General features: G+C 42.2%; 1 protein-coding gene across 1 annotated transcript in view; it reads left to right on the top strand.

The window, feature by feature from the left end:
- The window catches only part of NID1 (nidogen 1), an 80,032-nt gene that overhangs the window by 8,361 nt on the left and 47,800 nt on the right, over positions 1–23,871 (top strand). Inside the window, exons 2-10 of the mRNA XM_045010103.1 lie at positions 4,156–4,455; positions 7,998–8,227; positions 9,190–9,629; positions 11,229–11,378; positions 14,695–14,946; positions 18,353–18,553; positions 19,397–19,642; positions 20,905–21,048; positions 23,734–23,862. Coding sequence (XP_044866038.1) covers positions 4,156–4,455; positions 7,998–8,227; positions 9,190–9,629; positions 11,229–11,378; positions 14,695–14,946; positions 18,353–18,553; positions 19,397–19,642; positions 20,905–21,048; positions 23,734–23,862 — 2,092 coding nt within the window. The remainder of the gene's footprint in view (positions 1–4,155; positions 4,456–7,997; positions 8,228–9,189; positions 9,630–11,228; positions 11,379–14,694; positions 14,947–18,352; positions 18,554–19,396; positions 19,643–20,904; positions 21,049–23,733; positions 23,863–23,871) is intronic.

Raw genomic sequence — 23,871 nt, 5'->3', positions numbered from 1 at the left:
ACCCCGTAATGCTGTGGCTTATGAAGCCATACACGGGGCAACTTGACAGCAGCAAAGAGTGGTTCAATAACAGGCTGGGCAAGTGCAGAATAACTGAGTGTGTTTTTGGCCATTTAAAGGCCCGCTGGCACTGCCTCTATGGGAAGCTGGACCTGGCCAATGACAATATTCCTATGCTTATAGCCTATGCTCCATAATATTTGTGAAGGGAAGGGTGAAAGCTTCAATTAGGGCTGGACCGCTGAGGCTCAGCGCCTGAAGGCTGAGTTTGAACAGTCTGAGACCAGGGCTATTAGAGGGGCACAGCGTGGGGCCATAAGAATCAGGGATGCCTTGAGGCAGCAATTTGAAGCTGAAAGCCACTAATATTTGTTGCTATGCTCAGGAGTGCAGTGCTTGTAATGTTAGGAGGTGATTGGTGCAGACGATGCAATATGAAGACTTAACATAATTGTCTGTTGCTTTGCAGGGCTCTGTTTGCTTTCAGTTAATAGAATAAAGATTGCTTTCAAACCAAAACAATTATTTTATTAAAAAAACAACCAGAGGACAGAGGCAAACAAAAAAAATATATCAGCAGTGAGGGGCATGGGGGAAGGGAAGGTCCCAGGAGGAGGTGGGGTCCCAAGATGGCTAAAGATTTGTATATGTCCAGGGATCATATCCAGCCTTCTCCTTTGGAATACAATGCAGTGGGTACTGTACTTCAGCAGGGCCAAACTGCAGAGGGATGGGTGTTGAGTGCGGTGGGTAGTGGGAGTCAGCATTGCTGGACTGTGAGGGAGGAGGAGTGGAATGCCGTGGATATAGACTGGAGCCAGGAGGTTGATAAGAGTGTGTTAGTGGTGTCTGGGAGGAGCATGGGAAAGAATTTTGCGACAGCAGCTGCAGGGGAGGGCGGGCGTGGAAGTGCTTGGTTTTCAGACCTAGTATCGCCTGGAGCACGTCTGCTTGGTGCTTCATAACATTTAAGAACCGCTCCGTGGCTTCATTCTGGCATGCTGCGTTCTCCTTTCGGTCCCTCATCTCGCTGTCCCGCCACTCCTTCAGTTCCTGCTTATTGGCCGCGGAGTGCATCATAATATCACGCAGTTCTTCTTGGCCCCTTTCTAATTCTGCGCAGCCATTCAGCCACCGATAACAAAGAGAGAGGCTGGGCTCCCAAGGTAAGGTGACCATCTATCCCGTTTTTAAAGAGACAGTCCCATTTTTGGGGACTTTTTCTTATATAGGCACCTATCACCCTCTACCCCCTGTCCCGTTTTTTCACAGTTGCTATCTGGTAACCCTATCCCAAGGTCATCTCTGTGAAGTTTAAACGCAACATTTTACAGAAGCAGTATTGTTTGCAACACAGAGACCACTGACTCAGTGATTTAAAACACAGCCAGTGCTCACTAACTGGCTGACCAGGCAAGCACACATGAGCCACAGACCCCCAAAATGGTGAGTAGCCACAAGGGAAGGGTAAATCACTCTTCCTGGACCCTGCTGTATACTGGGCACGTGGCTCGTAGGGAGAGCCTGATAATCATTCCTGTCCCCATACTTTCCACAGGGTATGTTCATTATGGAAGATATCTGACTGCTGAGGGTGGGGAGGGAATGAAGGGAGGGTCTTCTCCAAGACTGCGTCTTCCGCCCTGGCCCCTATGTGGCTCACCTTTGTACAGCAATGGTATTGTTCCCACTCCACCCCCAGTGACAGCACAGTGGTGCAGGAAAGTTACCATTAATGGAGCAAGAAACAAAGCTGCTCTGCCAAAGAACCTGCGGCAGCGGATTGCCCAGTATCTCCATGAGAGTTTCCTGGAGATCTCTGAGGCAGATTCCCGTGAAGCGAGGGAGTCAATCAACACCCTGTTCCGCCACTCAAACTAGGCATGTGGTGGGAGACAAGCCTGCTTTCTGCAACCCTCCTTCCCCCAATAACTTGCTTCAGCGATTCCCAAAATGAAATCCACTTACCAGGGCCTCCTCTCCTGTTTGCACTTTGCCAACATCTGATAGCTGTGACTGGCTAGCCTTCTCTGGGGTAGAAAAGAGCTCCTGGCTGCATGCATCTCTGACCTCCGAGTCATCCTCTGCCTCTGGGTCCCCCTCCCCCTCCCCCTCCACATCCTCATCCAAGATTTCTTCCTCCTGGCTTGGTCCACTCTCAACTGGAACACGAGCCACTGAAATATCCACAGTGACTTTTGCAGCGGAGGTGGGATTGCCGCCAAGTATCGCATCCAGCTCTTTGTAGAACTGGCAGCTCATGGACGCAGCACCGGTCAGCAGTTTGCCTCCCACACCTTGTGGTAGGCGTTCTGCAGCTCCTTCAGTTTGACCCTGCACTGCATGTGTTCCGATCAGGGGCCCTTTCTGTCATGCATTGTGAAATCTGTCTGTATGTATCATAATTCCTATGGCTGGAGCGCAGATGGGACTGCACAGCCTCTTCTCCCCAAATGCTGATGAGGTCCAGCAGCTTGGCATTGCTCCAAATGGGGGATCACCTGGTGCATGGAGCAGGCATGGCCACCTGGAAAGACGTGCTGAGACCACTGCACGCATCACCGAGCAAACAAGAAAGGGACTTTCAAAATTCCAAAGGAATTTATGGGGTGGGGATGACGGTTGGTCACCTGAGGGCAGGGCAGTAGAGTTCAAACTGATGACTAGAGAGGGGAGAACAGGCATTGTAGGACATCTCCCTGAGCCCAGTTGCAGTTCTGTAATTGACCACAGTGTCTACACTGGCACCATGGCACTGTAGCCCCAGCGCAGAAAGCTGTACACCTCTTGTTGCCAGAGTGGTTTTTTTTACAGCGCTGCAACTGCGCAGTTTCTGCACACTGAATGGCTTGGCAGTATGTACACCTTGGGAGTTACAGCTCAGAAAGCTGCTTTACTGTGCAGAAACTTGCCAGTGTAGACAGAGTCTAAAATTGCAGCAACCTTGACTGCAAGGAAGGAATGTGAGGAATGGCTTGATTGTGCAAACTGCACAAAGCCCTAGGCAGGGAAGTTAGGAGGAAGATCTAATGGCTGATCTGTTGTGGAAAGTTGCACAACATCTCTGTTCCTGCTGTTGGGGGCACATGATGATGCTGTTGATCCCTCACTTTCATCAGCCCCAATCTCTCCTACAAGTGTATAATGTCATGCATACTATCGCTCCTAGGTCTTACACTGTGGAAGTAGTATGGTCCAGATTTTAAGGTGGTGTCAATCCAAATAGTCCCATTGACATTAATGGAATTACACCAGCTTGCATCAGGTGAGAATCTGGCTCACTGGTTAGTCAACAAAGTAATTGTCCAAGGTATTTATTTATCCATTCTAAAATTCTAAGTTTGAATATTTACTTCATTTCTTCCATCCAGGGCTGTCCTTATGGGTGGGCCCAGGGCACCATGATCAGGGGGTACTGTGGTCAAGAGGCAAGAAGTGGGGCGAGCCTGGAGTGCAAGACCGCAGAAAGGAGCTTGAGGCAATGGGGGTGGGGAAGGCATCAGGCACCTGGGGAGGCAGTGGGGGCCAGCGGCGATGGGGGGGGGGATTAATGGGAAGGTGGCAGGGGGTAGGAGTGATGAATAAGGGGTGGGAGAGGCAGTGGGTGCCAGGGGCACCAAAATACAAGCTTGCCCAGGGTGCCATCTTCCTTAAGTTTCCATACCTAGCAGCACTCCTATGTAAACATTTTTAATAGCATAATGGCTAGTATCTAGTCATCTAAGGGAATCCATACAAAAGACTGCATGCACTGGGTTTTGATCTATAAAGATCGAGAGTTTTGGAGTTTGTGAGATGTAGTTATTTTGTACTGATTTGCCAGAAGCGGAGGCGAATGTGGTAGCCTGTGAAATATAGCTGTTTGAAATCTTACCCTTCAGAGAAAAGAATGTTCAGTTCTTGAACCATGAGAAGTTAAAACCCCAGGATCCCTCCAAATAGATATAAAAAGTGTTTTTTGGAATAGCCCTACAGGTTGGTAAACTTGACTTACCGGTATCATTGAAGCTGAAGCTTGTATTTATGAGATTAGGTATTTAAGAACCGGAAATGTTTCAGTGAGTTTGAAAATACTACAAAAGTGTGTAGACTTGTGAAATAGCCGTGTGAACAATACTTACTGCCCTGTCTAAATGATTTTATCCTTTCTATTAGGTGGCCACTAATGGGATCATTGCTGTGAATGAACCATCAAAAGAAGAAGAATACCTTGGTCAATTCCCACTCAGTTTTGGAGCTATTGCTCCATTTTTGGCTGATCTGGACACTACAGATGGACGTGGGAAGGTGTTTTATAGAGAAGATTCATCCCCTGACGTCTTACAGCTTGCTGCAGACCATATCCAGCGAGGTTTCCCTGAGGCCATTTTTGATCCAAGCAGTGTTGTCATTGTTACCTGGACATCTGTGGCTCCTTACCATGTACCTGGAGAAGACCCCACTCTGGAAGGCAAGGTGAATATTAGACAGAGCTCTAAGATAGACCAGGTGCAAAAGAAGTGTAACTCCATGGTCCATTGTTTTAAGTGTCAATTGTAATATTTCATACTTCAAAAAGAAAATTATTTAACTTTAAATACCTTACCGCTTTGCTTTATATGCTTATCCCAGCATTCATGAGAAGGAAATTTTTGGGAGGTGTTTCTCAGACATATTTAAAAGATGTAAGCAGTCTGGCTTGTAGCATATGGGCAGAGATGAGGACAAAGCTCCCATATTTTTACCTTTTTATTCAACATCAAATTATCCTTGAACTGTTATGTTAACTTCTATAACACCCCAAAATGTGCCAGATACTTGGAATAATCAGGGAACTTAGATGTACTAAAACCTGGACTTTGGGGGCTAAATTAACAAAGAAACTTAATGTGGTGACACTCAATATCATCAGGTCTAACGTTCAGGTGCCTAGAAAATGACTGGGATTCACAAATGCTGGATTTAGGCACCTAAGCTCCCTACACAATGAATGGAAGAGATGGGTATCTTAGAATGGGATTCACAAAAACCAGCACACTAGGTGATGCCCAGGGGCGGCTCTAGACATTTCACCGCCCCAAGCAGGGCGGCATGCCGCTGGGGGTGCTCTGCCGGTCGCCAGGCGGCTCCGGTGGTCCAGGGGTCCGCTGGTCCCGCGGCTTTGGTGGATCACCAGAGCCGCGGTAGCAGCGGACCCTCCGCAGGCACGCCTGCGGGAGGTCCACCAGAGCCGCCTGCCGCCCTCCCGGCGACCGGCAGAGCGCCCCCCCGCGGCATGCCGCCCCAAGCACGCGCTTGGCATGCTGGGGCCTGGAGCCGTCCCTGGTGATGCCTCACCAAAGGTGGAAGATGTTAAACCAAGGCAGGTGTGTGAAGCATTTCCCCCGTCTCATACATAGATAGGCGCCTAAGTCTGGGCCACAGGGAAGTGCCTCCTACAACATGAGATTCTCAGTGGAAAATGCTCTCTTGGTGTGAGGTGCCTACATTGTTTTAGTAAGAAACTAGCAGGGAGGGAGGAGGCGCAGCAGCACCCTCATAATGTTTAGCCCAGTGGTTAGGGTACTCATCTGGCATGTGGAAAAACCCCAGTTCAAGTCCCTCTTCTCCCTGATGGAGAGAGGAGGTTTGAACTGGTCTCTGCTGCCAGCACCCTAACCACTGGGCTGTGGGATATTCTGACATTGTTCTCTCTGGCTCTCCTGTTGAAACTGTTGCACTCATTGGGCCGAGCAAGCAGGTAAGTATGAGACTGACTCTGTAGCCTGATGTTTAGTGCACCCACCTGAAAGGTGGGAGACCCAGGATTCAGTCTTCCTACTCCAGTGACTCTCTTTTTACAATTTATTTATCCCCATTTCAACAGGGGAGATTGAGAGAGCTCCGCACTAGAATATACCATGCCCCAGTGGCTAGTGTATGCACCTGAGAGATGGCAGAACCCACTTCAAATCTTTCCTGTGTCTCAGTTGGAGGGTGGTACTTAACTTGGGTGTCTTCCACATCCCAGATGAGTACCCTAACCACTGGGCAAAAGGTTATGAGGAAGGTTGTTCTCCCCTGCTCCCTCCTTTGTGTACACGCCTCAGTCTTTGTGTAAACATCTCTATAAGGGCCTGATCTGGTAGCTGATCTCTGAACATGCTTTCCAGACCAGGCCCTGCAGGCTGGTTAGGCGGAGGACTGTATGTCTGTCTTTCCCTGGTTCGTGCATTGCTCCGGGGCTTAGGTGTCTGGTGTGGGGCTGCAGTGCATGTGCTCAGGCAAAAACAGATACCTGGTGAACTTATACTGCAGTTGAGGCATTGAGCGAGTTTTGGTGCCTACAGGTTTGGGGGGCGGGGGGGGGAGCTGAGCAGAGGCTTTGAATCCCAGTGGGGCCTGATTCTGGGATTTAGGTGTCTAAGGTGGCAGTTAGGCACTTAAGTCCTCTTGTGAATCTAGCCCTTGATCTCTTTTTGGGTTGATCACATCTCATTCACCACAAACTCGCATATCTGAAATCAGGCCTTCCATAGTAGACTCTTTTAAGATACATGTATGATGATCCATGTATGCTTAGGACTTAACCTCACAATTTAATTGAGAGCCACAATCCCTCCTCCCCACCCCACCTTCTAAATCTTTTAGGTCCCATTCTGCAAAGATGTAAGCACATGCTTTGTTTTATGTACTGAGATTAGCTCCATTGTCAATGGGACTTCTCCCAGTGTGTAAAGCTAAGCATGTGCTTCTGTCTTTCTAGCATCAGGGCCTTGTTTTGCCAAATATCAGTTTCTTGTGTCTGACTAGGCCATGGGCATAGCATCCACCTTCCCTATAATGGGGCCCATCCTGGGGCAGTGGTAAACAGCTAAAGTCAGATAAATGGCCCTCATTGGAACACTGTCTCAGCAAGGGCCGTGAGTGCAGTGGCATGGATGTTCTCTACCAACAAATAATAAAATACTTCTCCAAAATCCTCTCCCCACCTGACAGCCCTAAAATAAAAAATGCAGATCAGAATTCAAAATTGGATGTGCTGTCTGCATCTAAACATACGTCATTTACAGTCCAGTGCAGTACCACTAGGCCAGCTGATTCCTTGACATCTGGTAGCTTTGAGGGTTTATTTGTTTTTTTGTTTTTTAATTTGGTCATTTTTATTTATTTATTGGCTTAGTATAAACTGGGCTTTATGAAAGGAATGATCTGTTTGGTTGACAAATATCCTGAACATTGCTGCTGGTTATCCAGTACAGCATGCACTGTGAGGGGTCCTGTATTGTGTGTTGCCCCTCATTGCACACCAGTGGCTTCTTCATCTCCATGTGGGGCCTGAGATGCCCCAGAATGTACTGAATTAGAGAGTTTAAAATGATAGTTTCTCTGCTCCCTTTCTGTGGATATTGCTTTAATCTCCATGTTGAGCTTCAGCTGAGATTTAAGTCTTTGAAACAGAAAACTCTGATTGTAAAACATCTAATAAATGAAAATGTAGTAATTTTGGAAAGTCAGTATGAGTATTTGATATCACCTGGTCATTGTGTAAGGACATTTCTCACTTGAAAACTGAACCTTTTTTTTTTTGCCTAATTTTGCGGAAGCTGTAAATTCAATATGCTATTCTGTGCAGATATTTGTAATTTAGCATCTAAATTTGATACAAGATCTTCCAGGAACAGCCAATCCACTCCATTTTTCTGTTAAAGGGACTTTTCAATTTGCTAAACATAGTACTGAACTTAGGGCTTTTTTAAGCATCCTAATGGCTATTTTACATTGACTTCAGTTTATCTGCGGTAAGACTTTGATTGTGACATTTAAGCATAGTCAAAACAAATGTGTTTTTGGGAAAAAAAAATTAAATCTGTTTCTTTGAAAAACTTCTCAAAGGAATTTAACAGTCTCTAATAATTGTGTAATGCACAACCCATTGTGTGAACCCAGATCTTGAATTTGTTTTATAAAGTGTCTTCTTTTTTTTCTAATCTTGAATATTTTCCCACAAGTAAATGGAATTTAAATCTTCCCCACAGAGAAACACATTCCAGGCTGTTTTAGCGTCTTCTGATTCCAGTTCCTATGCTGTTTTCCTTTATCCAGAAGATGGTTTGCAGTTCTACAGTGCACACTCCAAGAATGCTGAGGAAAACATTCCTGCTACAGTTGGCTTTAGTCAAGCTGCTACAAACTACTACTTGTGGATAAAACCAGGATCCTACAATACAGTTGCTAATGATGAAGAGTCCATCAGAAACCTGCAGGAGTATGCTTTTAAAATAAATAAATAAACAAACCCAGATCCCAGTTTTTTCTACTGTCTGACATGTTTTTATGCAGTCTGCAATGTGAGGAAAATGTCATAGTTAATAAGATTTCATTAGCCATTGTATTAGAAATCATAACATTTGATCAGCGTTTTTGAAAAATGACAGGTTTCAGAGTAGCAGCTGCAAAAAGAACAGGAGTACTTGTGGCACCTTAGAGACTAACAAATTTATTTGAGCATAAGATTTCGTGGGCTATAGCCCACTTCATCGGATGCATGCTCAAATAAATTTGTTAGTCTCTAAGGTGCCACAAGTACTCCTGTTCTTTTTGAAAAATGAGACGTTTTTGACCAAGATTTTCAAAAGTGGATGCTGATGTTGTCTTCAGTGGGAGCTACTGGGTGCACAGCCCTTTTGAAATTTGGGACACTTTCTGAGAAGCCTAACTTTAGGCATCCCTTTTTGAAAAGTCTTGACCTCTGTTCATAGGTGCTGGAACTGTCTATAGGGGTGCTGCCACTCCCCTGGGCTTGAAGTGGTTTTCATCATATATAGGGTTTACAGTTTGGTTCAATGGCTCTCAGCGCTCCCACTATACAAATTGTTCCAGCACTCCTGCCTCTGTTTTTGTGGGGAAAAGGACAGGAAGGAAAGAGAGCAGTTCAGAAAGTTCAGAGTGCTGCTATCAAGGTGAACATGGGCCAAATTATACCACCTTTTCTTCCCAACCCTCCCTAGCTCCAGATAAATTCTAAAAAAGTTCGTTCTCAGTGTATATTAAAAATTCCATCCGTGTGCCTTTAGCTGTATTTTGTATAAGTCTGATGATTCATCCAATTTGTAGTTGTATTTATCAGTGGAGTATAGAATCAAATATGTAGTGATTTTCATATAGAATTTATATTTATTGTTATGTTTACTTGACCCCTTGTTTAGTATGGTTATGCTCTCTTTCTAGGAGCAGCAATTCTGGAAGGAAAGGAATCTGGGTTTTTGAGATTGGTAGTTCATCTAATAGCATTGTGCCTGCCAAAATCAGCATCAGTCCAGAATTTGGTGATGATGAACAGTATCAGGAGGTCACCTCAAAACCAGCTGTATTGCACCGTGACTTGGTTGAAATAAGCCCGCAACAGGTCCAATATGATGTTCCCAGCAGAAGAGGGGATCAACAACATATTACATATAGAATTCCTCAGTCAGCTTCAGAAGATGACTTACAGCCACCACACAAAACTATAACAACAGAGACACCTCCAAGAGAATCCTCTTTCAGTCAACAGCCAGAACTCTCAACTGGGAAAATGCCACCTCAGTTTCAGGTCCAGCCGTTCCCTCAGCAGTATTCTCAGATTATAGACGTGGAAGATATTGAAGATATTGAGGAAACTGGGATTGGTAAAGTCATTTGTACTGTTTTAGGCTCTTGGCACCTGACTTTCCCACTTATACCTCATTCTCCCACCCTAACACCCCAGTGTGGCTTCCACTTTGTCCTGAGATCAGCCTCCTCTATCCCCCCTTATCCACTTGTTTTCGCTTCCCCCATCATGGGAGGGTGTCAATGAAAGATCTGTGTGGGAAGCATGAAAAGTAGATTTATTTAAGGAGTGCTCTCTAAGCTGCTGGATATAGCCTATTTTCCCCCCAGAATGGCTTCCCACTGCCTCCTCCACCCCAAATTGGCTCTTTCTTTTTGATTTGCCCTTAGACCTCTGAAATTCCAGACAAAGCTATTTAGTTTTGGCAATGTTAGGGGGATGTGTGGACAGTTTCAAGTCCAATTGTAATACTTGACCACAAACATGTATGGCCAGTCGTGCTTACCACAGACTTGTCCCGCAATGGGTCTATTCTCAGTAGCTTGCATGATCGAATGCCGTGGAGAAACTAGTGTCTCTGTGGAATAAGTGTATTAATACTTCTGAAGGGCAATATAGTCTCAAAGGTATCTCTGTCTTAACAACATTTTTGATCTAAGTTGTTTTGGTTATTATGGTTGTTAAAGTAATGACCTGCATTTTAACTGTTGCAATATGTTGCTGCACTTAGTAGGGATTGTGTGTGTATGGTACAAACTGTTTTCACAGAAATATAACTTTATAAACTCTTTATAGAACACAGATGACTTGATAAAGTCAGAGAACCCTGAGCCACCACTACAAAAGGCTGTTTACAATTTAGGATTCCCTGGTTTTGTGTGTTTAACAGCTCTATACTAGCAATGCTACTTGTTGAGGCAATGAATATAGCGAATGTGAAGCTGAATGTGACACTGAATAATTATTTGAATGACAGGACTCAGAATGTTCCCTGACCTCAGATGTGAGGATTGTTATATCTGTGAGCTTGGAAGAGCACAGGTGTGTGTTTTGACAGTGGGTGCACGGGCTGTCTGTTGTGGTAACCAGGCAAGGTACTAACAAACTTCAACTGGACTTTATTTTTAAAGTGGAAACCTCTTTACCAAGCTGCTGCTGCACCCTCGGGACTCTTACTCAGCCTCCTCCACTCCTCCCCCCTCCTTCCTGTTTCCTGTCCTTTCAGACTCCCAATAGCCAGTGCTTCCAGTTCTAATAATTACAAGCAACATCTAAACACCACACTGTCCCTTCTGGTGTGGGCGGGAAACCAGAACCTTGAGAAACTTTCCCCATGTTTAGCTTAAGGACCAGATTGACATCTGGCATAAATTGGTGTACTTCCATTGACATAACTTAAGACAGTAGAGCTCCACTGATTTACAGCTGCTGAGGATCTGGCCTAGTTCCTTTTACTGGAATATTTGGGCAAATTAGCTACATATTGCAAGGCAAGCAAAAATCTATTGCAGTTGTTTGCCCTTCCTAAAAGCTGATCAAATGGGCACAACGGAATTCTGAAGCTAACTCAGAATTGTGTTGTGTTCTAGTTGGCCCTATTGTGACTCTTTATAGATGTTGTTATGGCTGTAATGTAATATGCAGAATAATAATTGGTTGGTCTTTCTTCCTACAGTGTTCCGTTACCATACAGATGTCCAACAGACCTGTGCTAACAACCGTCATCAGTGTTCCGTTCATGCTGTTTGCAGAGACTATCCAAATGGGTATTGTTGCAGTTGTATTGCTGGTTACAAAGGAAATGGCAGGCAATGTGTAGCAGAAGGTAATGTAATTTTTCAAAACTAAATAGTTATACTAACATTTTGTATGAGACATTTAATGTTGTAATACGGTTATATGGATAAATAGGCAATGGGTTTTTTAAAACCCTCTTTAGTACAGAAAGGGGTGAGGTTGCTGCTTTTCTGATTTAAATGTTTTTGTTATCTACAGTAAAGTGTTGTATCTTACTACAAGAAGTTGCACTGTGTTCCTTGGGAACATTCTTGAGACTTTATTTGACTGACACAGATGAGGCTAACAGTACTGCACTGAGGTTCTCTCTCTCTCTCTCATCCTGCTGGCTGTAGAGTGTAGGCGCTCAGTAATGATGAGGCATTCCTCTTTTACGGGGTATTGCAATGCGCAATGCTCCATAGTAGAAGCCTTTTTGAAAAACATTCACCCCACTAACATGAATGCTGATGCTGAATGCAAGATTGATCCAAACTGGATGGAAGTTACCCTTCCTAATATTTATTGCTTGGAAAAGTACATTTTTTCCATTTAGTTATGGGGTGAAGAAAATATGTAAACGTCTGTCTGGAACATATGTTCACTGGAATAAACAATTAACAACCCAGTGCCCTCAGTGTCTAGTCTACTTCTCTTCCCCCCCACCCACCCCTTCTATGTAAACAGGAAGCAGACAAACTGGGAAGTGTTGGATGATTGTAAATTTCACATATAAGCAAATGGGAATACTGCAGTCTTTGGCAGCCCACTTCTTAGAATGTAATGAATATTTTTCAGGAAAATTAGCTACTTTAGATACCATACATTTAGGAAACCAAATGTTTGTTTGTTTGTAGAGCTCTTGTGACTACAAGCTGGACAGCTTTGTTATCAAAGCTTTTATTGTACAGTTGGCAACTTAACACATCATTTGTTAAAATGGGCTGCCACAGCTGAGGGCACTGCGCTTCTGTGAACCAGACACATCACAGCACACACAAAGCTTCCACATTACTCAGCAGACTCTCCAGACTTCAGCAGTCTAGTACAGAGGCTAGAATAGCCTGTTATATTTGACACTTTAATCACTACAAACCAGTGTTAGTATCTGAATTTTTAGTTTATGGGGCTTTGTGTGGAGAAAAATAATTGAAGGCTGCTTGTGCACCCTCAGTCCCAAAGCATAAGTTGAAGGCAGTGGGCAGGTAACTCTTTACTATTGCAGCCAAGATGATACTTTGAATAATACAGTGAAAAAATGAACTGAATGCTTTAAAATGTCTCCATTTAGAAATGGAGATAAAATAAGAAATTACACAAGCTTTTCAGCCATGCTTGCTAGGACAACTGAAAATCTAAAGGAAAACTAGAGATTGGTTACTCTTTGAAAAGTTCAGGGATGTTTAGGATCCAGGGTTCTGGTTTGGCCCATCTTTAGAAATAAACTTATTTAAAAGTACACAGTCTGACTTTTATTACTGGAGTCAAAGTACGACTCCTGTTTCTCTGACTTTTTCAGCTCCTATAGCAAAGATCTAAGCTGCTTGATTTTGTTGGATCTATATTTAAACATTGTGCTTGTGTGAGATCCAAAAAGGAATTTCTTATGTATACACTTGTAATCCTTCTAGTAATTCAATCTATACATGCATTTTGACTGTTAAGTAACTGACTAAAAGCTTTCCTTGCTTTCTTGTTTTTACAAAATGCAAAAATTGCACTTAACTCAGTGTTAGTTACAAATTTAAACCAATCCAGAGCAAGGAAAATATAAGATCTGAAACTAATGTAACTTAATGCATGTACTTTATACATTAGAAAATACCACAGCACCCTAAATACTAATCCAGAATACTACCTCTGTGCAGCACTAGTGACTAATTGTGTATGACAGAATTTTGAGGAAAGTTGAGATATGAAAAAGGTGGGACTATAATGGTACTCAGCGTAACCTTAAATACAGCAAAGCCTGTTGTGACCACAATAGGAACCATAAAAAAAAAATCTTGGTTGCTTAATAGAAGTAAATTTAAAATAAGGAGGAGCAAATTTGTACTCTGTAGCACTGAAGAGACTTTAGGACAGTGGTTTTCAAACTTTTTTTCTGGGGACTCAGTTGAAGAAAATTGTTGATGCCCAAGACCCAGCGGAGCTAGGGATGAGGGGCTTGGGGTGTGGGAGGGGTGCAGGGTTGGAGTGCAGGGGTTAGGGCTGTGGGATGGGGCCAGGAATGAGGGGTTCAGCGTGTGGGAGGGGGTTCTGGGCTGGGGCAGGGGGTCAGGGCTCTGGGCTGGGGGTTCAGGCTCTGGGGTGGGGCTGGGGATGAGGGGCTTGGGGTGCAGGAAGGGGCACTGGGTTTGGAGGGGGCTCAGGGCTGGGGCAGGAGGTTGGGGTGCGGGAGGGGGTCAGGGCTCTGAGCTGGAGGTGCAGGTTCTGGGGTGAGGCCAGGGATGAGGGGTTTGGGGTACAGGAAGGGATTCTGAGTTTGGAGGGGGCTCAGGGCTGGGGCAGGGGATTGGGGCGCAGGGTTGGGGTGCAGACTTACCTCTGGTGGCTTCCAGTCAGCGGCACAGCAGGTCCGGCTCCTAGGCAGTGGCCTGCAAGCAGCTCCGCTCCCCCCTCCCCGCCTCAGCTCCCATTGGCTGGGAACCAAACTGGAGTGCGGAGCTGGTGCTTGGGATGGGGGCAACGTGCGGAGCCCCATGGCCCCCCTGCCTAGAAGCCGGACCCGCTGCTGGTTGCTTCTGGGTGCAGCGTGGTGTCGGAGCAGGTAGGCCTTAGCCTGCCTTAGCTGGGCAGCACTGCTGATGAGACTTTTAACATCCCAGTCGGCGGTGCTGTCCAGAGCTGCTAGGGTCCCTGGATGCTAAGCAAGGCGACCCAGTGCCTAACATGCCGCGACGCAGTACTGGGTCGCGACCCAAACTTTGAAAAACACTGCTTTAGGGCAGACTCTGAAGGCAGGAATTTATATAATTAGGGGGTTTACTGTATGGCATTCGGGTTTTTCTATATAGCATTCACTATTTGCAGATCCTATAACAAAACAGCTTGTTTATTCAACTATCTATCCCTGGGAAAAATGAAAAAGGACAAGATCTAATTATTGTAACTTAGCCCACTCTCTCTTTTTCATAGCAATGAAACCGTAATTGCCTATGCAACTTTACACTGCATTTGTAGGTGGCTTGTATGTCTAACTCTGTGAGCATCTGTCTCTTGCCATGCATGTTGACACTAATTTTCTACTTTCTATTTACACAAAGTTGATATACCGATTAGAAAATGTAGCTCTGAACAATGTGTTAATTCTGTTTTTACTTTGTGAAATTCTTTACCTTACACTGGTGTTTTTGATTGACCAGGTTCTCCTCAGCGAGTGAATGGGAAAGTAAAAGGGAAAATCTTTGTAGGAAGTAACCCAGTTCCAGTTGTATTTGAGAACACTGACCTCCATTCTTATGTTGTGATGAACCATGGGCGAGCATACACTGCTATCAGCACTATTCCAGAGGTGCTGGGGTATTCTCTGCTTCCTCTTGCTTCTGTTGGAGGTATCATAGGATGGATGTTTGCTGTGGAGCAGCAAGGATATAGAAATGGATTCAGTATTACAGGTAACTTTTTTTTTTTTAATTAGAACTTGTTTAAAAGGCTGCTTTATACTTTTTTTTTGTGGCTTGAGGCAAGAGAACTGTTAAACTAGAAAACTTTGGAGTAAATTATTAAAAAGATGCAGAAGCTCCCTGTTTCCTGACTAGTATTGGTTGGTTGGTGCTAGATTAAAACTTCAGCCCTTTTCTCTTGCTGATATAATACAGATATCTGGAATTTTTACTTTACACTAGGCACAGATGCCTAGTAGTCAGAAACCCTGAGCACTGAGTCAGTGGATTAGCCAGTTCCCATTCAATGAATTGATGTTATCAGGAAGCAGGTGACCTATTTTGGGAGGCCTGAGCATACCGCACCTCTGAAAATTGGTCTGAGTGTGTTAACAGACCACAATTTTCAGTTGCATTTTTTATTTATTTTTATTTTTAGGTAAAAATGGATGGAATTTTAAATCAGCACTTGACACAGAGGCAGGAGCCAGGTTCCTTTCTTTTTCTTACTTCACATTGTTGGAGTTTTCTAAATATCTCACATCTTACTCTGAATTCACCAACTTGTACAGATGCAGCAGCTTTTCAGTTTAGACCTCATACTATGTATAGATGCAAATTCCTAGATAACTGAAAATCATGTCACTTAGCAAGACAAGGTGGGTGAAGTCTCGGGCCCCCCGGGGGGCTGTGAGCAGGTTTCAGGGGATCCATCAAAATAAACCAGTGAGCAGGGCCAACGTTAAACTCACTGGGGCCCAGGGGCAGAATGCTGAAGCCTGAGCCCCACCTCCCATAGAAGAAGCCGAAGCCTGAGCAACTTAGCTTCGCAGGGGCTCCTTATGGCGTGGGGCCCCAGGCAATTGCCCTGCTTGCTAGCCGCTAATGCGAGCCCTGGCTTTTAATCTACTGGATATGCAGAAAAACAGTTGTGGTGGCGCAGTTGGGCCGTGGAGTTTTTATAGCAGGTTGGGGGGGCCTCAGAAAGAAAAAGGTTGAGAACCCCTGTTTTATTGGACCAACTGCTGTTGGTGGGAATGACAAGCTTTCGAACTTACACAGAACTCTTCTTCAGGTTTGGAAATTCCAGATAAAAAGATATTACTTCACCCACCCTGCCTCTCTAATATCCTGAGACCAACATGGCTGCAACAACACAATCACTGCTCTTGAAAGATACATTTACCTAGATTTTCATCTTTAATCTGTTCCTTCTGAATACATCTGGCTATTTGGCAGTTGTCTAAATAGTCATAAAAATGTAAATAGGTCTTAATTCAATAAATCACAACTGTTGCAACTGTGGAGAATCTTTCAGCATAAGGAAACCTTTATACTACAGAACTAGCATACAAAGATGCTCCTCCCCACTAAATAGTAAAGACTTAAATCTGTAGGGTCACTTTTGAAATTATACTAGTACACAAATTTGTAAAATTTAAAATGCTAATGGAAACAATAGGTCTTGTTGTATCCTGGTATGGCAACAAAGCTGGCCTTTAGACACTTGAAAGAAGCAGCCAGCATGCAACAAGGTAGAAAGGAAACATCCTCAAATGAAAGTTTGGTATAAATATTTGAATGTCCTCAAAAATTCAGTATTTACATATGTTCCTTTGCAACAGCTGCTGCCTGCTGACATTGCCTAAAATGTGGTGAGATTTTTGTTTATGATACCACATGAAAAAAGTCCTGAGCTTTCTCAGACTACACACTTTTGCTGATGTTTAGTATTATCTTAGTCTATCAGTGTGCTATGGGGAGGCTATCATTCTAATGACAGGAGAATTGGAGCCAGAGGACCTGTTCCTGAGAGGTGCTGAGCACCTACAACTCCCTGCAACTTAAATGTTTTGTCGTAGCCACTTCAAGTCTCTTGGTAGTTATTCGTAAGTGGGGAAACCTGTTTTTTTCCCCTCTGATTACTGTAAAATCATTTTGGGGCATATTTATTGCCCTGTATATAGGAATCTTTTAAATAAGGCATCGAACAAGGTATATGATAACACGTAGGGTGGGATTTTCAAAACTCCCGAAGTCTTTTAGGAATGCAAGTCCCACTGAATGTCAGTACAAATTGTGCTTCTAAGTGAGTTTGGGATTTTTGAAAATCCCATCTTTAAACAAAAATACAACAAAATGAGGTGAAAGCAGAATTTGAACCTTAAAGGTGAACTTTTTACCTGCCAAGACTGGAGTGCAAGGATCTGTGTTTTCTCCTACAACAGCAAATCAGCCCAGATTCTATGCTGTGCTCAGCTTTTGCTTGGCACAAAAAGGATGTGGGGTTATTGGGGAGCCAGGTACAGCACCCTGATTATTGGGGTATAGCTGTGCTGAGTCACCATGTAGGTTAGATATTTCAGTTGCTTATAGTCCCAAATGAACCATATGCTAACTGTGTCCTGGCTAAGCCCCCAACTTGTACCTCTGTGCTGGACTGGCTATATAGCCACTGATAGCTAAAAGGTCTTCATGCTGGGGGTATTCACAGCTAGATGGATCTGGCTGCTTTTGAGCACCTGCAAAGAAGAGGCCAGAATGCAATGAAAAGCTGGCCCTATGAATACCTAAAACATATTAGGCATCAGGGGAAATGCTGAACGTTCAACTGCAGTTTTGGCTGGCAAGTGAGAAATTCATTGATTTTTGTTAAAATTCCTATACATTTCAGAAATATTTTTGTAATTCAAGGCTACATATAACTAGAGATGGGCCTGAATTTCTGGATTGATTCAAATTCTACCACTCAGACCCATCTGTGAGTATAATCTGATTTAGAATTTTATGCATCTTTTTTTATTTGATGCTTTACAGTTCTGTGGCACGAATTTTGTCAGCCTCATCAGTATGTTAATTGAATATAGAATTTTGTTCTTGTTTTTTTTTGTTTTTTGTGTATTTATTTATTATTTTATTTATTTACTTATTGACTTCCTGGAAGCTAGTGCAGGAATTTATAATGTACATTTCAATTTTTTTTAAATTTGGGACCAGAAATGTTCTGCCTGTTAATAGATATATTTTCTCTAAAGAATAAAACCACTTTTCAACTATAACACACATGATAAGACTTACTATTGTATATTTTGCCTCTACCTCAACTCTTCTCTTGATCTGAAACCTTTTCTTCTGCCTTATTTGCAGTTCAAGTGTTTAGTACCTAAAAGTCTGGGTTCTTTTACTATATTCAGTGATAGTGCGTCAATGGCAATTTCTAGAACTATAATTTTTCCTTTATATGGAGGGGGAAAAAAAGTGAACTATTAGAAGATCTTGCATAATAGCTTGGAGAAAATATTTGCTTTTTATTTGTTTTTGTTGTTGTTGTTGTTGTTGTTGTTTTGAAGGGTTGTGGGCAACAGTTTGACTAGATGGATTCAAATTTAGTCATGGTTTGCCTAATCTTGATTTCTAGGTGGTGAGTTTACACGGCAAGCTGAAGTTACCTTCCTTGGCAGTAATGAGAAACTGGTTATCAAGCAAAAGTTCAGTGGAATTGATGAACATGGTCATCTTACAATCAGCACAGAAATGGAGGGCAAAGTACCCGAGATCCCATTTGGTGCATCAGTCCACATAGAACCATACAATGAGCTCTATCACTCTTCTAGTTCTGGTAAGAAACAACATGAATTAATGGAGGTGATTATCAACCATATTCCTCAGAAGAGAAAATAAGAATCTGAAAAACATTGCCTGTTACATAGGTTCATACCTGTTTTCAGTGTAGAGTTTACTACCATATACTTGTTCTTTGGCTCTTTGGAACAACTCAATGAGAATGTTGTAATAACCTTTATCTCTGAAAATTGCATGTTCTTGGTCTCTTGGGAGGTTTTAAATTTTTTTTATTAATTATGTGGTGTCAAAAATGCTGGATTGACAGCTCTAGAGACCCTGAAGGGGCCTTTCTTTTATCTACAAAACTGATACAATGTAGACAGCAGCAGTGCAGATTTCCTGCATTGCTTACTAATGTTTCAGTTCTGATCTACAGGGCTCAAGAGGAGAGGGTGATTTGGTTTTTCAGCTTATTCAGTCCTTGGCCTCTTTTCTAAGAGACTACCATTAACTGTACCTATTGCTGTGAGGCTTTTTGCAATGTGCACAGTGCTCCACTAGGAACTGGACTGAGACCTATGTATCGGTTTACATAGGTCACTGACCAGTTATCTGGTAGTAACCATCTATCACTGTGACTTGGGCAGGATTTGCTAAATTATGTTTAGATAAATATTTAGCACATTGTTTGAAACTCTGATACATGAAAACAAAAGACAGGCCAAATCAAGTGAAATTTCCTCCCTTTGAATAGAAAAACATGGCAGTGCTTTATAGCTGCTTGTCTGCAAAATTCTGTTTAATACAATCCTGCCTTTGATCCATGTCTGCAGATGGAAATGGGCTTTGTACTCTCCCTTTCCTCTCTCTTATCCATGTGGTATTTATTGTATTTCAGTGATCACATCGTCTTCTACCAGGGAGTACACAGTTACAGAACCAGAACGAGATGGGATTGCTCCCTCCTACACTGTAGCCTACCAGTGGAGACAGACCATCTCATTCGACGAATGCATTCATGATGACTCACATCATGCTATTTCTGCCACACAGCAGCTATCAGTAGACAGTGTCTTTGTCCTGTATAATAGGGACGAACAAATTCTGCGATATGCTATGAGCAACTCAATTGGCCCAGTCAGTGGTATGTATAATGGTAATTCTTCAATTCCTCTTTGGGGACTTGGATTGTGGGAGACAAGCTCCTTTATATTTGACTTTGCATTAGCTGGATGTTAATGAAATAGATTATATAGCTGCATTACTTACCTGGAATTCAAAATGCCTATGGACCTTTTTTTAAAAAGGTCCAAAAATACCTCTTGTAAATTGAGCACCCAACTCCTATTGAATTTCAGTGGTATTTGCGTGCCTAATTCCTAGGATACTTTGAAAATACTAGTTTGAAACTTTTCCTTACTAATACATCCATGGAGAATTTTCATTTACCTCATGTACATTTACCTTTTAAACATATAACAGTTCCATCATCAATGAATCCATTTTTATACTGTATGGGAGCACAAACCCACTGCTGCAAAAAACAACCCAGTACTAGAATGAATCATGTGCCATTAAATAGAAGTTAATTTCTATGAGCCATCTTTCAGCCATCATCGTATTTCATTTCTAGATGATGTGCAATAGCCAATTATACAAAATGTTTTATTAGAGTCAAATGATAAACTTGTTTGGGTGTGTTGGTTTTTTTTATTAATTTTGTTTTTGTTTAAAATAAGTTTCAGATTTAAAGGATTTTGGTGCAAAGGTTGATAAGTCTGGGCAACCTTAATGACAAGTTAGCGAAGTTTGTTTGGTTGTTTTTTTTTTTTCTTTTGGCGGGAATTAAATTAGATGTGAGTGAAGGAACAATTTAAAAATGCAAACCAAGTGAGTACAGAAAGGAGTATGTTAGTTTTTGACAGCAAGGATACAGGTAGAAATAAGGCATTCCTAGCTACTGGGGAAAAAAAACATCCCAACCCAAACAAAACAATCTTCTTTAGTGACTCAAGAGACTGGAAGGTAACTGCACAAGTGATTTGACTTAACCTTGCTTTTTAATTGTGTATATAATTTGCTGTGGGCTTTTCTGCATAAAAGTGTCATCTGTATTGTTTTTATAATTTACCTTTGTAAAAGTTCTTGAAGAATTTGTGCTGACATGTTTGAAGTAAAAGGTATGATTCATGGTTGACCTGCATCTCAACTATAGGAACCCCTCTCCCTGATGAGACCAACTGGCACAGAACTGGCCCTCACACATACTGCAGGTGTAAGCAATCTCCCCTCAGTCTCTGCCTCAGTCCCCATGCTGCTGCAGGGATGGATTCAGACTTTAAACTTCCCTTTAAATAAGGCCTCATTTTAGCATCTTCAGTGGCTAAATACAATCTCTTTTAACAGATGGTTCTGCTGATATGAGCCGGAATCCTTGCTACACTGGTACCCATGGTTGTGACACCAATGCAGTATGTCGTCCAGGAACAGGAAATCAGTTCTCCTGTGAATGCTCTGTAGGCTTCCGTGGAGATGGACGTGTTTGTTACGGTATGTGAAACATTTATGCATCATAATAATGGCTTGTGTCGATTCTGCTTGTCATCGATGGAATATATTAACCCTCAGAACCAACCCTTTTGACCTGGACTATGAAAACATGTCTTGAAAATCTTGCTATTGGAATATGGTTCTCTAAAGCTTTGTGAGGCAGGAATTCTTTCACTATGTGTTTTGTACAGTGCCTAGCACAAAGAATCCTAAAGCTAATTGGAGCTTGAGTGCTATAAATTCATAGTGGGGGAAGAAGACAGTTCAAAATAATTACACACATTCTTTCCTTGGTGAGCTAGTGCGTATATTAGAACTTTGTAATGGCTGACAGATATTTTGTAATATTTTTGCCTTTCAAAATCCAGAATTTTTTTTTTCCTCTACTACCAATCCTACCTACACAGCATATTCCTAAAAGGACTGCTATTTTCTGCTCACAGACTACCTATAACAAATGTTACTATGGCCTTGATCAAAGCAGTTAATATTGAAATCAATAGCAATCTTCCCACTGTCTTCAAAAGACCCAATAAAATCCAATCTCCATTAGTAATGGATTCCAGTTTGAAGATTTGTGTGAAGACCAAGTGCAATTTTACAATTTATAGCGCAGTTTGCCCCAGTCCAGATAGTCTGGCCATACTGTGTTTATAATATGGTTGAGACACAATGGAGTTAATTAATCATTGTTAAATTCATTTGTTTTGGCTGTCTAGTCTGAATCTGTATTCCTCTTGGTTTACTGGATCCCCTTATGCCATCTCAGCTGTTGCTGACTGGAAAAACTTAGACCAATAGCCAATGCTGTACGAGCTTTTCTAGATTAAAAGTGCTGCTCTGTTTATATGTTAATACTCCACAGGGTTGCTTTGCTTTTTTCAGATTTTATTGTGAAGCAATCTCAATTTAGCTGCTTATAAAAGAAGAGGGAGCAGTTTTAATGAACTGTTTAAAACCTAACATCCTCCAGCTGTGTCTCCACAAAGTCTTACTAGGAATCCTGGATGGGAGCACTGAACTCTTTGTACATGTAAAACACTAGTTTATGGATGTCTTCGGCTATGCAATGTATATACACCTCTACCATGATAAAACACGACCCGATATAACACGAATTCGGATATAACGCGGTAAAGCAGCGCTCTGGGGGGGGCGGGGCTGTGAGCTCTGGCGGATCAAAGCAAGTTCAATATAACACGGTTTCACCTATAACAGGGTAAGATTTTTTTTGGCTCTCAAGGACAGCGTTATATCGGGGTAGAGGTGTAATTAGTAGTACATTATTTAGAAAAGGACATAGCTGTGGTACCTCAAATACCGCTTGTAATAAGTGTAGATAAATATTTATTTTCAATGTACTATCCAAAATCTTTGCAACTGTCCTGATTTTTTTTTTTTTATTTTTTTTTTAAGCCCAGGGCAGCCTCTGTAAGCAAGGGATAAAGAAAAGAGGAGAGGAAAAATTATCACACAGGTCTTTGGGTTACCCTTGCTTTTTGGCTCTGATAACATTTTCACTTCCAGAGACTATTAAATGTATAATTATTATGTGATTTTAAGTGTTCCTCTCTTCCTTTTAGTTAATAATTGAATATAGCTGTTTCATTAGAGCTGAGAGCTCATGTAAAATGGTTGCACTCCTACCTACTACCATAGAACCTGTATCTTGTTAGAGCACTCTAATTAATTTTGTAGAATGGGTAAAGAATGTTTTTGGAAAAAATAGAAGCCATTGGAACCATCTTTTCAAGACTGGACTCATTTAAATGGAAGCACTTCTAAAAAGAAGTCTGTTCTTCTCAGTTGTGTGGAATTCCTGTTGTCTAAAATCACAAATCTTAAGTATTTCACAGGACTCTGCAGTTTAATGTATGACTTACAGAGTAATAGCCATTTTATATTAGGTAAGTTCTCAGGGTAAAATATGTTATTAGGCTGACAGAGCTAAACTGTGATAATGTGCTGTTTTGTTTGACTCTCTCTCTCATAATTTAGTCCCTCCTATGTATCCCAGGTCACATTAGAAATTCCATAGATGCCTACACTAGCTCCTCCTAGCTGGAGATCTATAAAACCTGATCATATAAAGCTTGGAATGCATGACTTACAGTTAAAGTTATGAATCAATATCACATCTGTACAAGTCCTCCACATGTTACATTTAGTTAAACTATAGTTGGTAGCTGCTATATGGCACAATTTAATAAAATATTAGTCCATTTTATTTTCTGAATGTGTGCTCTCTGACAATTACATGCACTAAATTATTATGCATTAGTGTAGTTCTCCAAGTAACAAGCCTCCAGCATAATCAGTGATGCTCATGCTGTACATAGCACATATATGAACAACAAAATATATAATTTATTTTAAAATCTAACTTAAAGTTACAGCAGCAATTGTTGGTTGAATCCATATTGTACCGTAATGATAAAGTTTCCTAAGATGACATGATTGCACAAAGCTATAGCAGTAAAAGAACCTGTGGAAAGTTCTTGAATGTCTCTTTGGAAATGTTAAAGAATAACAACACAACTGGTGTATGGACTGGTGTTTTAGATTAGTTTTATTCTATTTATTTATTTATTTATTTATTTAGTAGTAATTGCATGATGCCCTTGTCTCCAGGATCCACATTGTTCACCCCTTTGTAATAACTAGAATCTTTATAACACTCTCCAGATGTTGATGAGTGCTCAGAGCAACCAACAGTGTGTGGCACCAATGCAGTCTGTAATAACCAGCCAGGAACTTTCCGATGTGAGTGTGTGGATGGCTATCAGTTTTCAGATGATGGACGGACTTGTGTGGGTGAGTTCA

The sequence above is a fragment of the Mauremys mutica genome, chromosome 3, assembly GCF_020497125.1.
Source record: "Mauremys mutica isolate MM-2020 ecotype Southern chromosome 3, ASM2049712v1, whole genome shotgun sequence".
Taxonomy (NCBI): domain Eukaryota; kingdom Metazoa; phylum Chordata; order Testudines; family Geoemydidae; genus Mauremys; species Mauremys mutica.
This window is presented reverse-complemented; position numbering and strand designations above follow the sequence as displayed.